This window comes from Acartia tonsa, chromosome 15 (assembly GCF_053477335.1).
Source record: "Acartia tonsa isolate MP-2025a chromosome 15, ASM5347733v1, whole genome shotgun sequence".
Classification (NCBI taxonomy): Eukaryota; Metazoa; Arthropoda; class Copepoda; order Calanoida; family Acartiidae; genus Acartia; species Acartia tonsa.
The window spans coordinates 6,118,221-6,135,630 of record NC_137274.1 but is presented as its reverse complement, the minus strand read 5'-3'; the positions used below and the strand labels follow the sequence as shown (position 1 = coordinate 6,135,630).

At 32.9% G+C, this 17,410-nt stretch overlaps 1 protein-coding gene across 3 annotated transcripts in view; it reads right to left on the bottom strand.

Moving 5' to 3' along the window:
• Positions 1-17,410, bottom strand: part of LOC145307444 (band 7 protein AGAP004871-like) — a 111,065-nt gene that overhangs the window by 39,629 nt on the left and 54,026 nt on the right. Inside the window, exon 1 of one of the 3 annotated variants that reach the window (XM_080149889.1) lies at positions 13,757-13,822. The exons of the other annotated variants lie outside the window; for them this stretch is intronic. Within the exon in view, the coding sequence (XP_080006015.1) occupies positions 13,757-13,820 (64 nt within the window). The 5' untranslated portion in view covers positions 13,821-13,822. Of the gene's footprint in view, positions 1-13,756; positions 13,823-17,410 lie in introns of those variants that run through there. 3 annotated transcript variants of the gene reach the window in all.

Genomic DNA, 17,410 nt, shown 5'->3' with positions numbered 1-17,410 from the left:
TCCTTCCTGGCGGGCAAATCTGGTAAAGTCATTCAGGTAAAAAGTAAAAATATTTTTTTACTTTAACAAAGCATTTCATGTTATCTAATACTAAATTATCCCATAGTCGTACATCCTCATATATAATATAGGTATTCAAGTCGATTTCAGGTTCCTCCAGGTCTCCAGAAATCTTTAAACGGTTCCTGTGACCGCAATTTATTACTTGAAGATTTCAAATTTTTTATATATCTTCATGGCATATTACAATTTCATAAAAAATCTGTTTACCTGCCAACCGTCGGTTTGCGGCTGGCAGCTGTCAAGTACTGCTGCCACCGCCAAAACTTATGTTTTGAGATTTCTAATATAAACAAAAAACATAAAGATAAACATATTCAGAAAAATTGTTCTTTTAGCTTCAATAATAAGAAAATCACAGCCATTTAAGATTAAAAAAAAAGAGATTTTTGTTAAAAAATATAAAAGATTTTATAGCCGGATATCCGGCCGGATAGTTTCAATATCCGGTATCCTGCCGGATATTGAAAATGGCCGGATATCCGGCCACACCGGATATCCGGCATAACCCTAATATAAAGTAGTAAGTTTTTTATGTCTGTAGAAAATAACCTCAATAACAGCTGAACCTATAAAATTATCTTTTACGATGAACCTTCCATTAGGTCCTGAGATGGTTTTAGGCTATTTTATTTTTATTCCTTATAACAAAGTAACAGGATCTTTGTATATATGTATGTCTGTCTGTACCAAAGGATTGATCCAACTGCTGAACCAATATGTTTCTCCTATACATGGAAGCTTCCTATAGGTCCTAAGATGGTTTTAGGCTATTTTATTTTTATTCCTTATAATAAAATAACTGTACCTTTGTCTGTATGTCTGTCTGTTTTGTACCTAAGGATCTTGCTAACTGCTGAACCAATATGGTTCTTCCATACACAGAAGCTTCCTACAGGTCCTTAGATGGTTTTAGGCTATTTTATTTTTATTCCATATAATAAAGTAACAGTACCTTTGTCTGTATGTCTGTCTCTCTTTACCTTAGGATCTTGATAACTGCTGAACCAATATGGTTCTCCTATACACTTATAGGTTTAGAGTTTTTTTATGTGGCTTATAAAGACCTTTCTATAGACGCCTTAATAAGATTTCTCACCCAATCCTAGCCAATTTGGCATTCAAAAGACAGACCCATCAAACATAGAGATATGACTGCTCTGTCTTAAAAAAAAGAACAGACCGTCTTATGTACTTAAAATCTCATAGATAAACCCCATGTTTAGAATTTTTGATGGGGCACGTCAATATCTCTCTATAGACACCTTAATCAGGTTTCTAACACAATCTTAGCCATTTTGATATTAAAAAGAAAGATCTATCACACATCAAGAACTGTAGAGACCTGTCATGTCTAAAAGTTTGATGAGTCTATCTTTTTTATGCTAAATTGGCTAGGATTGAGTTAGAAACCTGGTTAAGATGTCTGTAGAAAGGGTTTTACATGCTCCATAAAAAATTCTAAACATTATGGGGTCTTTCTACATGATTTAAAGTACTTAAGGCAATTTGATTTTTAATCTCCATGTAAGGAGAACCATATTGGTTCAGCAGTAATCAAGATCCTAAGGTAAAGAGAGACAGACATACAGACAAAGGTACTGTTACTTTATTATAAGGAATAAAAATAAAATAGCCTAAAACCATCTTAGGACCTATAGGAAGCTTCCATGTATAAGCCAAAAAAGCAACAAATGTGAGTGATTGCTTGTAAGTAATTTATAAAAAAATTGGATGATTTGGTACATAAGCCAATTAAGCATTTATTGTGATTGATTGCTTGTAACTAATTTATCAAAAAATTGGATGATTTGGTATATAAGCCAAATAAGCAATAAATGTGATTGATTGCTTATAAGTATTCTATCAAAAAATTGCATGATTTGGTATATAAGCCAAATAAGCAATAAATGAGATTGATTGCTTATAAGTTATCTATCAAAAAATTGCATGATTTGATATATAAGCCAAATAAGCATTTATTGTGATTGATTGCTTATAAGTAATTTATCACAAATTGCATGATTTGGTATATAAGCCAAATAAGCATTTATTGTGATTGATTGCTTATAAGTAATTTATGAAAAAATAGCATAATTTGGTATATAAGCCAAATAAGTAATAATTTTCATTGATTGCTTATAAGTAGTTTATGAAAAAATAGCATGATATGGTTTGTAAGCCAAATAAGCAATAACTTTCATTAATTACTTATAAGTTATTTATAAAAAAAATTGCTTTATTTGGTATATAAGCCAAATAAGCAACATTTTTCATTGATTACTTATAAGTTCTAATAAAAAATTGCATGATTTGGTATATAAGCCAAATAAGCAATAATTTTCATTGATTACTTATAAGTAACTTATAAAAAAATTGCATGATTTGTTATATAAAATGCAATAATTCTAATTGATTTCTTAAAAGTACTTATAATTGTGGAAGGAATTTCATAATTTAATTTTGATATTCTTAACTACAACAATTTTGAAAATTGGAAAGTTAGAAATAAAATTGTTTTTAGAAAACATGAAATTTAACTAATTTAATTACTTATAAGCAATCAATCATAATAAATGCTCATTTGGCTTCTATACTAAATCATGGAATTATTAGACAAAATACTTATAAGCAATCAATGAAAATTATTGCTTATTTGGCTTAAATACCAAATCATGCCATTTTTTCATTAATTACTTATAAGTAATCAATGAAATGTATTGCTTATTTGGCTTATATCAGCTAAATTTTTCTTTTTTTCATAAACTGCTTCCAGGAAGGAAGGAATTAACACCTATATTCTATATAAGCATGTACTACTAGAGGATAATTTAATAAAATGCTTTGTTTAATTAAAAAATTATTTCTGCTCTTTACCTGGATAACCCTGCATTTTTGCTTGCATCCTGTGCCCGCCTGGATGAAGATATTAAAAAAATTCCAACTCTCAATTATGTGTCATACCTGTGTTTAAAAACTCAGCTATGGGAGGACCATTTCTTACACACAAAGAAAATGAGAGAAAAAAAACGGAAAGGGGTGTCCTGAATGCCCCTCCCCCCTAACCATTAAGGGTTAACAAGCATAATTAACTACAGTGTGTTTTTTTTATGAGAACTTTTTTGAAAGCAATTTTACCCCACTTATAGTTATCAGAATTTAATGATTAACTGCTTATTTTCTTCGTTTTTTATAACCATTTATAGAACATCCAAAAAAATATTTCAGTTTTTATTTAAAAAGTACAGTAAAATCAAAAATTCAAAACTTAGGTGTCAACATCTGAAATAGGTTTTAGCGCATTTTTCTTAAGCTAAAATCTTCTACACTTTGCAAGAAAAAAAATGGATTTTCAGTAGTTCACTTTGGGGGGCCAGTACTCCCTCCCTGGTTGAGATATGGCCTTTGATATGTTCTAGTACATGTCCCCAAAAGTATCTGTATCAATTTTTAACTATGTATCTCTACTTTGAAGCGTTTTGGAGCCATTCTTGCAAAGGGAAGAAGATTTGAGCATGAGAAAAATACGCTAAAAACCTATTTTAGATGTCGACACCTAGGTTTTGAATTTTTGATTTTACTGTACTTTTTTAATAAAAACTGAAATATTTTTTTGATGTTCTTTAAATGGTTATAAAAATCAAAGAAAATAAGCCGTTAATCATTAAATTCTGATAACTATTAGTGGGGTAAAATTGCTTTCAAAAAAGTTCTCATAAAAAAAAACACACTGTATAAATCATCCAAGCTTTTTAACTATTTTATATTTTTCCTCATATCTTTGGTGTTTATGGTCAAATTTTCAAAATTGTTGTAGTTAAGAATATCAAAATTAAATTATGAAATTCCTTCCACAATTTGAGTACTTTTAAGAAATCAATTAAAATCATTGCATTTTATATAACAAATCATGCAATTTTTTTATAAGTTACTTATAAGTAATCAATGAAAATTATTGCTTATTTGGCTTATATACCAAATCATGCAATTTTTTTATTAATAACTTATAAGTAATCAATGAAAAATGTTGCTTATTTGGCTTATATACCAAATCATGCTATTTTTTCATAAATTACTTATAAGCAATCAATGAAAATGATTGCTTATTTGGCTTATTTACCAAATCATGCTATTTTTTCATAAATTACTTATAAGCAATCAATGAAAATAATTGCTTATTTGGCTTATATACCAAATCATGCTATTTTTTCATAAATTACTTACAAGCAGTCAATCACAATAAATGCTTATTTTGCATATATACATAATCATCCAATATTTTGATAAATTACTTATAAGTAATTAATCACAATAAATGCTTATTTGGCTTGTATACCAAATCATGCAATTTATTGATAGATGACTTGTAAGCAATCAATCACAATAAATCTTTATTTGGCTTGTATACCAAATCATGCAATTTTTTGATAGATTACTTATAAGCAATCAATCACATTTAGTGCTTATTTGGCTTATATACCTAATCATGCAATTTTTTGAAAAATTACTTACAAGCAATCAATTACAAAAAATGCTTATTTGGCTTATATACCAAATCATGCTATTTTTTCATAAATCACTTACAAGCAATCAATCACAATAAATGCTTATTTGGCTTATATACTAAATCATACAATTTTTTGATATATTACTTATAAGCAATCAATGAAAATGCAAATTACTTATAAGTAATCAATCACAATAAATGCTTATTTGGCTTATATACCAAATCATGCAATTTTTTGATAGATTACTTATAAGCAATCAATCACAATAAATGCTTATTTGGCTTATATACCAAATCATGCAATTTTTTGATAGATTACTTATAAGCAATCAATCACAATAAATGCTTATTTGGCTTATATATCAAATCATACAATTTTTTGATAGATTACTTATAAGCAATCAATCACAATAAATGCTTATTTGGCTTATGTACCAAATCATCCAATTTGTTGATAAATTACTTACAAGCAATCAATCACAATAAATGCTTATTTGGCTTATATACCAAATCATGCAATTTTTGGATAAATTACTTATAAGCAATCAATCACAATTGTTGCTTATTTGGCTTATATCAGCCAAATCTTCTCTTTTTTTCATAAACTGCTTACAGGAAGGAAGGGATTAATTATTACTCCTCCTTCTTTTTCTTCACTTCAACTTATATAAGCCACTTTTACTGTAAATGACTGAGTATTTATTTACTCCACCCTCTTTTATCTCACAAGTAAGACCAAATTATTGTAGAATGCTGATATAAGTAAGCAATTAGTATTCTTTATGGCTTATCAGTAATTTACCACAAAAATGGCACAATGGCACATTTAAGTAAGCCAAAAAAAATGTTAATTGCTTACTTACACGTTTTGAGATTACTAGGGATTAATACACTTCAAACAGGCCTCTAGGGTATTTGAGTTTTTAATTTTTAACCCTTAACAGTCGGGCACCTTGCGTTCAACGCCCCCCCCCCCATATTATCTCAGTTCCTATTAGAGCTAGAGAGCTAAAAATTTTTGTACAAGTCCCCTGTGTTATGATGAATTTCCGACCTTAAGAAAGTCAAAGTCAATTTTCGCTTCCTTCACCCTTTTATTTAACAACCTTTGTTTTTAGGTCCTTTTTTACCTAAAAATTTCAAACGGTTGTAATTTTCTTATTTTTGAAGCTATAAGAACAATTTTTTTGCAGAAAATGTTTATCTTTATGTAAATTTTATATTTGAAATGTCAAAATATAAATTTCAGTGGCCACAGCTGTACTTGGCAGCTGCCAGCCGCCGCGGTCCGCGGTCGGCGGGAAAACGGCGGCGGATCTTAAAAAAAATTTAAAACGTTATGTAGTCATGTAAAAAAAGCTTAAGTTTAAAATTTGAAGTCTCTAAGTAAAAAATTGAGACCACAGGAGCCTTTTAAAGATTTCTGGAGACCTGGAGGATCAGGACCTGCTGGATCATACCTGGAACCTGAAATTGACTTGAACACCTGTATTTCATATGAGGATGTACTACTAGAGGATATTTTAGTATTTTGGCAAGATAAAATGCTTTGTTTAAGTCAAAAAAAACATTTTTGCTCTTTACCTGGATGACCCTGCCAGGTTTGCTGGCATCCTGTGCCCGCCAGGATGGAGATATTCAAAAAATTCCAGCTCCCAGTTATGTGTCATACCCAAACTTAAAAAGTCACGCAGTTTGGGCTCTTTATCTTTCACACACAGAAAATGACATAGAAAAAACCGGATGAGGGGGCGTTCAACGCCCCCCCCCCCCTTGACCGTTAAGGGTTAAACAGAGTTAATTTTTCAGGGGCAATTTCTGTAAACTCCCCCCCCCCCCCAATAATTTAAGATTTTCCTTGGACCTATAACAAGATTCATTGTAATGAGAAAGGAACCATATTGGTTCAGTGGTTAGCGAGATCAGACAGACTTGTACTTGTATATATAGCAAGTTGAAGCAGTCAATAGTGTCTAATAAAATGATGTTATACAATATAAATAACCAATGATTAAGTATTAGTTTTTATTGACTGATGGTGAAATGTATACTGGCCCATTATTGGTCATTGATATTGTATGACGTCATATTTTATTAGGCACTATAAGCTATTTCAAGATAATGATTAACAGATCTTAAAATCAATTCAAATATAAGATGTAAATTAATATTTTACTGTATATCAATTCACTGTTATTTCAGAAGCTGGGCTTATAAGGGCAATTTCTTCAGGGAGGAAAGGGACATTGGGCTTTTTGACACTAGTCCCCAAAGTATTACAAACATGTTTTCTTGTTCGTTGGCTCAACAACTTTTGGGAATTTGATTGGTTGGTTTATTACGTTGAGTGTCCAAACATTTCAATCACTAATTGTAATCTACAGAAGGGATGATTTTGTGTATAATCATTGGGAATAAATATCCATTTATATCAAAGAAGATAAAGTATAGAATAGAATCCAGGTAGAAGATTCTGCCTGGCTAGCCTGAAGTAAAATTGGAACTTTTGAAAGACCAAAACGGCTACAAGGCTGTTAGTAAATAACATGATTTCAGTAATTATTCAGAAAAAAATATTTAAAATAAATTTCTTTTCCAATGATTTACTAAAAGCCATGTAGCCAAGAATCCAGCTTCCTCTTCCCTATTCTCAATGGATTAAAAATGAATTTAATGTGCATATTAAGCCTTAAAAAAATAATTATGTAAAAAAATTTACAAAAAAATATTGGTCTCAGTATTCATATTATAAAACTAAGTTGCGCTCTTATGTTTCTTATATTAGATGTTGATACAAATTAAACTTTTCTAGTTTTGTCCAACTAGTCATTGTGATTTGTACTTTATCATTATTGTCTTTACTGCGCAAGTCAAAGATTCCTTCAAATTTCCAAGAAATATTTAGGGTTTTCATTTCTATTCCTCCTTATTCTATGATTACAACTAGTGGTTGAAACCTTTCGATACTCAACATAATAAACCAACCAATCAAATTTGATTAAGTCCCCAAAGTTGTTGAGCGAAAGACAAAAAAATGTTATTGTAATACTTTGGGGACTAGTGGAATTAAAAGTACGATCTAAAGAGATAAGACAATAGCATATAAATCATAGAATAAGGAGGAATAGAAATGAAGTCATTATTTTGTTTATTATCACTGGGAATGTACATCCATTTATCTGCCATTGTCTTATCTCTTTAGATCGCACTTTTTATTCCACTAGTCCCCAAAGTATTACAAAAATGTTTTCTTATTCGTTAGCTCAACAACTTTGGGGAATTTGATTGGTTGGGTTATTATGTTGAGTGTCCAAACGTTTCAACCACTAATTGTAATCTACATAAGTGTATAATCATTGGGAATGTACATCAATTTATCTGCCATTGTCTTATTCCTTGAGACCCCTGTGTATACATCAAATGAGTAATGTAAATATTTATTTGGTATCAACCCTACCACGGAGGGAGGGAGGGGACATTGGACTACTGTAAATTATACTGGTACCCAAAGTTTTATAACCCAATTATCTTGGGTATTTTTATTACATTTTCCCTGGTTGGTTCCAGACTTTTCAACCAATACTTTTGGGGAAATTTGGTTTATTATTACATTACATTGTTTTTATCAAATTTGGTTTGTCTGTCTGTTTGTCTGTCTGTTTTTCTGTCTGTTTGTCTGTCTGTTTGTCTGTCTATTTGTCTGTCTGTTTTTCTGTCTATTTGTCTGTCTGTTTTCTGTCTGTTTTCTGTCTGTTTTCTGTCTGTTTTCTGTCTGTTTTCTGTCTGTTTTCTGTCTGTTTTCTGTCTGTTTTCTGTCTGTTTGTCTGTCTGTCTTTTTGTCTGTCTTTTTGTCTGTCTGTTTGTCTGTCTGTATGTAGACTGTTTGTCTGTATGTTTGTCTACCTGTCTGTATGTTTGTCTGCATGTTTGTCTGTATGTTTGTCTGTTTGTCTGTCTGTTTTTCTGTCTGTTTGTCTGTTTGTTTGTCTGTCTCTTTGTCTATCTCTTTGTATGTCTGTTTGTCTGTCTGTCTGTCTGTTTGTCTGCTGTTTGTCTGTCTGTTTGTCTGTCTGTTTGTCTGTCTGTTTGTCTGTCTGTTTGTCTGTCTGTTTGTCTGTCTGTTTGTCTGTCTGTTTGTCTGTCTGTGTATCTGTCTGTTTGTCTGTTTGTTTGTCTGTCTGTATGTCTTTTTGTCTGTCTGCCTGTTTGTCATCTGTTTGTTTGTCTGTTTGTCTGTCTGTTTGTCTGTCTGTTTGTCTGTCTGTTTGTCTGTCTGTTTGTCTGTCTGTTTGTCTGTCTGTTTGTCTGTCTGTTTGTCTGTCTGTTTGTCTGTCAGTTTGTCTGTCTGTTTGTCTGTCTGTTTGTCTATCAGTTTGTCTGTCAGTTTGTCTGTCTGTTTGTCTGTCTGTTTGTCTGTCAGTTTGTCTGTCAGTTTGTCTGTCTGTTTGTCAGTTTGTTTGTCAGTCTGTTTATCTGTCAGTTTGTCTGTCTGTTTTTCTGTCTGTTTGTCTGTCTGTTTGTCAGTCTGTTTGTCTGTCTGTTTGTCTATCTGTTTGTCTGTCTGTTTGTCTGTCTGTTTGTCTATCTGTTAGTCTGTCTGTTTGTCTGTCTATTTGTCTGTCTATTTGTCAGTCTGTTTGTTTGTCTGTTTGTCTGTTTGTCTGTCTGTTTGTCTGTCTGTTTGTCTGTCTGTTTGTCTGTCTGTTTGTATGTCTGTTTGTCTGTCTATATGTCTGTCTGTTTGTATGATAAAACATAACTTGGAGGGAGTGTGAATCAATTTATCGTCCATTGTCTTATCCCTTAAGATCCCTGAGTGAGAATATTTTTGGCTGCCCACAATGCCAAGTATTAGACAACTGTTTATCCCAGGGATCTAAAGGGATAAGACAATGGATGATAAATTGATATACATCCCCAATGATTATACACTTCTGTAGATTAATATGGGTGGTTGAAACGTTAAGACACTCAACATAATAACCAACCGATCAAATTCGATAAAAAGTTCCCAAAGTTGTTGAGCGAAGAAAAAGAAAACGTTATTGTAATACTTTGGGGACCAGTAATGGTTTACCCCATCTGTATATTAAAAGTAATGGTTAAAAAGTTTGGGCACTGCTAGCCTGGAACCAACCAATTAAAATTCAATAAAAGTACCCAAAGTTTTTGGTCAACCAATAAGATAATAGGGTTATAAAACTTTGGGTACCAGTGTAATTTTAGTCCAATGTCGCCTCCCCATCTCTGGGATCTAAAGGGATAAGACAATAGATGATAAATTGATATACATACCTTCCCCAATAATGATAAACCAAATTACCCCACAATTTAAAGTACCCAAAGTTTTAGACAACCATAAAGAAAAAGTGATTATAAAACCTTTGGGTACCTTCTGGGTTTATGTCTGGTTTAAAAGTACCCAAAGTTTTTAGACAACCAAGAAGATAAAACTTTGGGTACCAGTGTAATATTAGTCCAATGTCGCCTTCCCCTCTAGGTTTATATGTTTATATTTGGGATCTAAAGGGATAAGACAATGGATGATAAATTGATATACCTTTCCCAGTAATAGTTATTTATAGCAACATATTATAGACAGCTTTCCACGGATATTAGATTAAAAAGATTATAAGATTAAAACCAGTTTTATAAGCCCCGTGAGGCCGAAGGCCCAGAATAACAAAACTGGTATCAATTTTATTATTTTTATCTTAATATTCGTGGAAAATTTTCTGTAAGTTGATCTTTTGTCCAATAGGTTTTTTTTTGTTTATGAGATCTTTTGTAACAACGCCATATTTATGCAGAGATCTAAATGGATAAGACAATGGCCGATAAATTGATGTACATCCCCAATGATGAAACACAAAATAAACCCTTTTGTAGAATAAAATTAGTGCTTTTAACACTAAACTTAATGAAACAATCAAAATCCACTTAAGTCACTAAAGTTGTAGAGCAAACGAATAAGAAAATGTTATTACAAAACTTTGGGGACTAGTGTAATAAACAGCCCATTGTCCCCTCTCTCTCTTCTCTGATATTGTTGGCACTCTTCCCACTGGCTTTAACCTAAGCATGTCAAATAGAATGTTGCCCATAGTACTTCAGGAAGGGAGGGGACATTGGACTGTTTATTACACTAGTCCCCAAAGTTTTATAATAATGTTTTCTTATTTGTTGACATAACAAGCTTGAAGATTGATTTTGATTGGTTGGTTCATTTAGTTTAATGTCCAAACATTACAATCACTAATTGTAATCTACAGAAGGGGTAATTTTGAGTATCATTATTGGGGATGTACATCAATTTATTTACCGTTGTCTTATCCCTGAAAATGTAATATATCAGAGAGGGAGGGGATATTGGACTGTAAATTACACTAGTCCCCAAAGTTTTGTAATAATGTCTTCTTTTTTGTTGGCTTAACAACTTTGATTGGTTGGTTTATTTATAAGTTGAGTGTTCAAACGTTCCAACAACTAATTGTAATCTATACAAGGGGTAATTTTGTGGACCATCATTGGGGATGTACATCAAGAGGACATTGAAAATTACACTGGTACCCAATAGCTCTACAAAGTCTCATTTGTTTCAGGAATAAGGTATAACCAACAAGCGAAATAAATCTAAAATAATATTTGGGGGGCAAATGGAAAGGTCGTCAAAATTACGATGTGTTGCCCCCCCCCCCACCCAACGACAGCTGAAAACCACGTATAGGTGTCGTAACTTTTTTCGAATTAATTTCGTGATTGGTATAAGCTGCATTAGTTTGCTTAAAGCCTTCAGATTGGTTGGTATAAACCAGTAATGGCCAAATTTTTCAACCTTTAATATTAATTTAAAGAAGGGAAAATTTTGTTTACCAGAATTAGGGATGTACCCAAAGTTTTTAAGCTAATTCAAATGAGAACTTGTTTATAAAACTTTGGGTACAATTTTAGTTTTAACTCCTAGGGGCCAACTAAACTGTATTTTTTTCATTTTTCTATCCGCGGAAAATTGTCTAGAATACGTTGCGATAAATAACAATGTCTAAAATATATTTGTTGAAAAGTTGCTAGATGTAAGAAGTGTTTAAACATTTCAACACAATAAACGCAAATTTGAAGAGAGAGATAGAGGGGACAATGGGCTGTTTATTACACTAGTCCCCAAAGTTTTACAATAACGTTCTCTTATTCTTTGGCTTAGCAATTTTGTGGACTTATTGGTACATGAATTTGATTGTTCAAAAGTTTCAACCACTCGGGGGTATTTTCATGTACGTATAATCATTGGGGATGTACATCAATTTCTCGGGAATTGTCTTATCCCTTTAGATACCTATAAATTTGGCTGTTTCATAAATCGATATATTATTTCTTGGATGTTACATCAGATTTTCATGTACTCTGATAAAGTGATGGTTAAATCTGGCTAAAATAACGATACCCTCCATCCCCTCCCTTCAATTTGATCGACCAACTAATGAGGTACATACTAACAAACTAAAAAATGACAACTTTGATAATAGATTGAAATTAGTGGTCGAAAAGTATAGACAGACAGAAAAATCATCAGACAGACAGACAAACAAACAGACATATAGACAGACAAACAGACAGACAAACAGACAGACAAACAAACAGACAAGCAGACAAACATACAGACAGGAAGACAGATAGACAAACATACAGACATAATTGTCCTTATTTTCCATAGATAAAAATATAAAAAATTTGCTAAATCTTTAGGATACTACCTAGTGGTAGATTGGGTCATGTTTACATATAGAAAACTGACCATAAAACCAACACATAAAAGTAACAGGATCTGCGTCTGTCTGTCTGTACCAAAGGATATTGTTAACTAATGAACTTGTAGGGTTCTCCTTTACAGTGTAGCTTCTCATAGGTCCTGGGAAGGTTTATTACAATTTTGATGTAGGGTACCACTACCCTACAAAAAGAAATTGCCCCTAAAAAACATTTCCCCTCCCCCAAAAATTGATATTCTTTTTAGAGCTAAAATAGGGAGGGGTGGCGTAGACTCCCCTACTTCAAATGCCCCTACAAGCCATTAAGTGAGTAGCTACTAATAATAAATAAAAAAAGGGTCATCCAGGTTTGTTCAATTTTAGTCTCAAAAATTGTTTGGTTTACTCATTTTTGGGGAGGTGATGGGTTTTAATCTCAGCCTTAAACGGTTGTCCCCAACAATTGGGTGTCACTAGTTAACAATCAACCACAGATATATAATAAGATATATTATCAGGTAGGAAGTAGACATTGAGCTTTGTTTTACACTAGTCCTCAAAGTTCTATAATCACGTTTCCCTAAAAACTTTGAGGACTTTAGTGAATTTTGATTGGTTGGTTAAATAAGCTGGATGTAAAAATGTTTCAAAATCTAATTCTACAGAATGGGTAATTTTGTGAATATTTATTGGGGATGTAAATTAATTTATCTGATTTTGTGTTATCCTTTTATACCCCTGTTTATTTTGATCCGGTTTCTGTACTTCTTGAGCCTGGTCAAAAGCTGAGGCTCCCCCCCTAATAGTGAATAACAGGGATATAAAGGGATAAGACAATGGCCGATAAATTGATGATACACAGTATTACCCCTTCCGTAGATTACAATTAATGATTGAAACGTTTGGACACTCAACTGAATAATCCAACTAATCAAAATTAGATAAAAGTCCCCAAAGTTGTTGAGCCAAAGAATTAGAAAACAGTCATATAAAACTTTGGGGACTAGTGTAATAAACAGTCCATTGTCCCCTCCCTCCCTGGGGTAGTTAGGCTAAGAACAGACTGAAAAGTCTTCAATTGAAAAGAAAAGTTTTACCTTAAGTAAACTTCAATACTTCTACTCTTTCACAAGTTAATATACACTATCTATCTATCTATCTATCTATCTATCTATCTATCTATCTATCTATCTATCTATCTATCTATCTATCTATCTATCTATCTATCTATCTATCTATCTATCTATCTATCTATCTATCTATCTATCTATCTATCTATCTATCTATCTATCTATCTATCTATCTATCTATCTATCTATCTATCTATCTATCTATCTATCTATCTATCTATCTATCTATCTATCTATCTATCTATCTATCTATCTATCTATCTATCTATCTATCTATCTATCTATCTATCTATCTATCTATCTATCTATCTCACCTAACCAGACCTCACTGGGTCTCCTAGGGTCACTCCCCCTCTTGGGTTTCAAAGGGAAATTCATCACTTCCTGAATTTTTTTTGTATCCAGATTTAATTTCTAGGTTGTTCTTCCCCTGGTTGTGTCAGAAGGAGATTATTAAGTAAGTTTGGATACTCAATATTTGTGTATATAATATCAGTACTACCCTTATCCCAAGCTCCTCTGCGGAGAGCGTCATTCATTATGGTGACTTAATTTGGGACACCTGCCATACTCAGCGAGGGTGAGGTAATATTAAGCAGCTCTCATGAAATAGCGGGTCAAGTCACAATGTACTTGGGCGTGGAGCTTGATGGCCCTAGTGGCTATACAAAAATGTCTCAACCTACTCCAGGTCCAAACTCTAAGAAACTATGACTAATCAATCAATAAATCTAGGTTTCCTTTCCCCAAAAATTTAATTCAATTTCCCCACTATTAAAATTTCCATTCCCTAGATGAGGGAGAAGACATGTAAAATACACTGGTACAGAAACTTGTACCCAAAAAGACAAAGAGAGGAAATGTCATACAATACAAATGACCAATGACCAGATTACATTTTAATTGACCAATGACGGGCCAGTATACATTTCAATTGACTAATCAAAGGCCAGTAAGCATTTTAAATGACCATCGGTAGGCAAGTATACATTTTAATTGACCAATGGTAGGCCAGTATTTATTTTAGTTGACCAATAATGGGCCAGTATACGTTTTAATTGACCAATGATAGGCCAGTATGATTAAAATCTAGGTGTTTCCTTTGTTTGATTTGAACTGATTACACTCCATCTCCTGGTATCTCTCTGGATAGCAAGCAATCAATCAGTCAATCAATTTATTGATTATTTTTTGGATCAAATTCTTTATTCACTAATTAGTGGAAGCCTCTGGTAAAGGGTAAAGGTTGCTCCTACCCCTTTTTTCCGATTTTAATTCAAAAAGAAAAAGTAAAAAATGTAGCTGTCTATAGTGCCCTAGCAAAATAGGGGTAGATGTCACTGCTGTTGGCCTACCTATTATATTGACGTCAGGAAATACTCTTTTCTAGGGGGTTACTTTCCCTCTACTATGAAGTCAATAGAATAAGCAAGCAGGCCAAAAGTGGTGACACCTATCCCAATTTTCCTAAAGCCTTAAACACAGCTACAGAAAATCAAGGGGGTGGGGTTTTTGGGGGTGATTTTAGAAGTGGTATTCTGTTCCATAAACAGTTGTAAACCTTCCCAGGGCATATGAGAAGCTACATTGTGAGGGAGAACCGTATTGGTTCAGTGGTTAGCAAGATCCTTTGGTACAAACAGACAGACAGACAAACACAGATACACATAGACATCCTGTTACTTTTTTTTTTAAATTGGCCTTGTTACATGCAAAAGCTCTAAAAGCTTTGCTGTGAAATTTCTGTTTATAATAAAAAAAGCCACAGCTAAAAATTGTTTATTATTCTAGGCTTTTTACAGATATTTCAAGTTAAACAGAAAAATTTTACATTTTTATATAATTTTAAGAAGCATGACTCAAAACAATTTTTTTTACTTTTTCTTTTCATTAAAATCTAAAATAAGAAATTGTGTTAACAAATTCGACTCCCCCCTCCTAAAGTGCACCTAGAAGCCTCTTGGGGCGTAGCCGCTAATATTTAATAAAGTAAAATGATTGTTGTTTGTCTGTTTGTAAAGAAGGATCTCGCTAACCGCTGAACAGATATGGTCCTCCTTTACAGTGAAGCTTCTTATAGCCCCCGAGATCTAATTTTCTATAGAAAAGTACAGCTATAAGATTAAAACCATTTTTTTAGCCCGTGCATTCTGAATCTCGGGGCTAAAAAAATATTATGATTGAACATTTTTAAATCCGCGGAAAGCTGTTTATAATATGATCTAAAGGGATAAGATAATGGCAGATAAATCGATTTACATCCCTAATGATGATACACAAAATTACCACTTCTGTAAATTAAAATTAGTGGTGGAAATGTTTGAACACTCAACTTAATGAAACAATTAATCAAAATTCACTAAAGTCCCTATAATTGTGTAGCCAACGAATAAGAAAACAGTTATTATAAAACTTTGGGGACTAGTGTAATAAACAGCCCATTGTCCCGTCTCTCTCTCTGATATTATTATCACATAAACACTTCAAGTGTGTTTACATAATTGGTATTATCCTATTAGGAAATTTTTATCAAAATTTGACAATTTTTATACCCCCCCCCCCCCCACAGGAAAAACCACCCCTGGCGGGTGATCGGCCCCCTAGCCATATAACCTAACCTAGCCTAGCGTAACTTAGTCATTTAGTTGGGGGGGGGGGGGGGTATATTGAAAAGAGGATAACGCCACATAATTTATGTTAACATTCAGTTTGGCTAGTTTCAAGCAGAGAGAGAGGGAGGGGACAATTGGCTGTTTATTACATTAGTCCCCAAAGTTTATAATAACGTCAAAGTCCTCAAAGTCATGTAATGACATTTTCTTATTCATTAGTGCTACAACTTTGGGGACTTACATATCATTCGGGATTTACATCAATTTATTCACAATTGTCTTATCACTTTAGAGTTTCAAGGGCATGAACAGAATTTTGGCTATGGGTTTTAAAATATATTATTAACCCACATTCACCTTTTTTGACCTTGATTGATTTTGATCGATTGATTGATTTGTTGATTGATTGTTGGCCTGCCTGTCTGTGTGTTGGAGCTAGTAAAGAAGTTTGAGATGATGAGGGTTGTTTGTTTAAACCTTGATATTGTTTGGCGAGTAATGGTCCAGACGTTGGGATGGACCGTCCTAAATTTGGAAACGTATAAGTTTAGAGACAGCATAAAGTGGCACCAAAAAAAGAACATCATATGATAAAATAACCAATGAGAGGCCAGTATACATTTTATGATTGGTCAATTGCAGTGTATACTGGCCTCTCATTGGTCAACTTTATTGTATGACTTTATTTTTTTGGTGCCTCTTTACGCTGTCTCATTAGTTTAGATTAGACGGGTCTCACTTTGAATTGTCTTAAGATTGGAAGGTCTGATACATAGAGTTTATGATACAATTACAATATCCAGATGACCTTAATCTAATATCTAATCAGCTGATTAAATCTTTAAAAATCAAAAGATTATAGAAATCATGCAATGCTATGTCCCAAACGTCCCAACCGTTGGAGTGGACAAACACATGAGTGTTAAAATTTTGAATTAATCAAGTATTTCTATACAGGTTAGGTTAGGTTAAGATATGAATATACAAATAAGCAGTGGTTATGCATTTTAAAAACCTATAAGATAGTTTAAAATAGGTTAGGTTAGGTTAAGTTCCCACTCCGTGGTTTGTCCACTCCTGCATTTTTCCTAGGACCTATTATTATTACCCTGTGCATTTAAAGTTTCAGACAAATATTTGCCATCAAAAGGTTGGTCGTCTAATGGGTGTTAATTAATATTGTTAAACCTGGTTCTGGGGGTCTGTGCATGTTCTCCCACTGTTTCAGCATACTTTCCTCTCCCCCTCCTTCACCTCCTCATATATGCAATTCTATTACTTACTATCACGGTTTTAGCATAGATTATAGTTCAGTAAGGCACAGCCCTTTTCTAGCAAGATCAATGCAGCTTATAT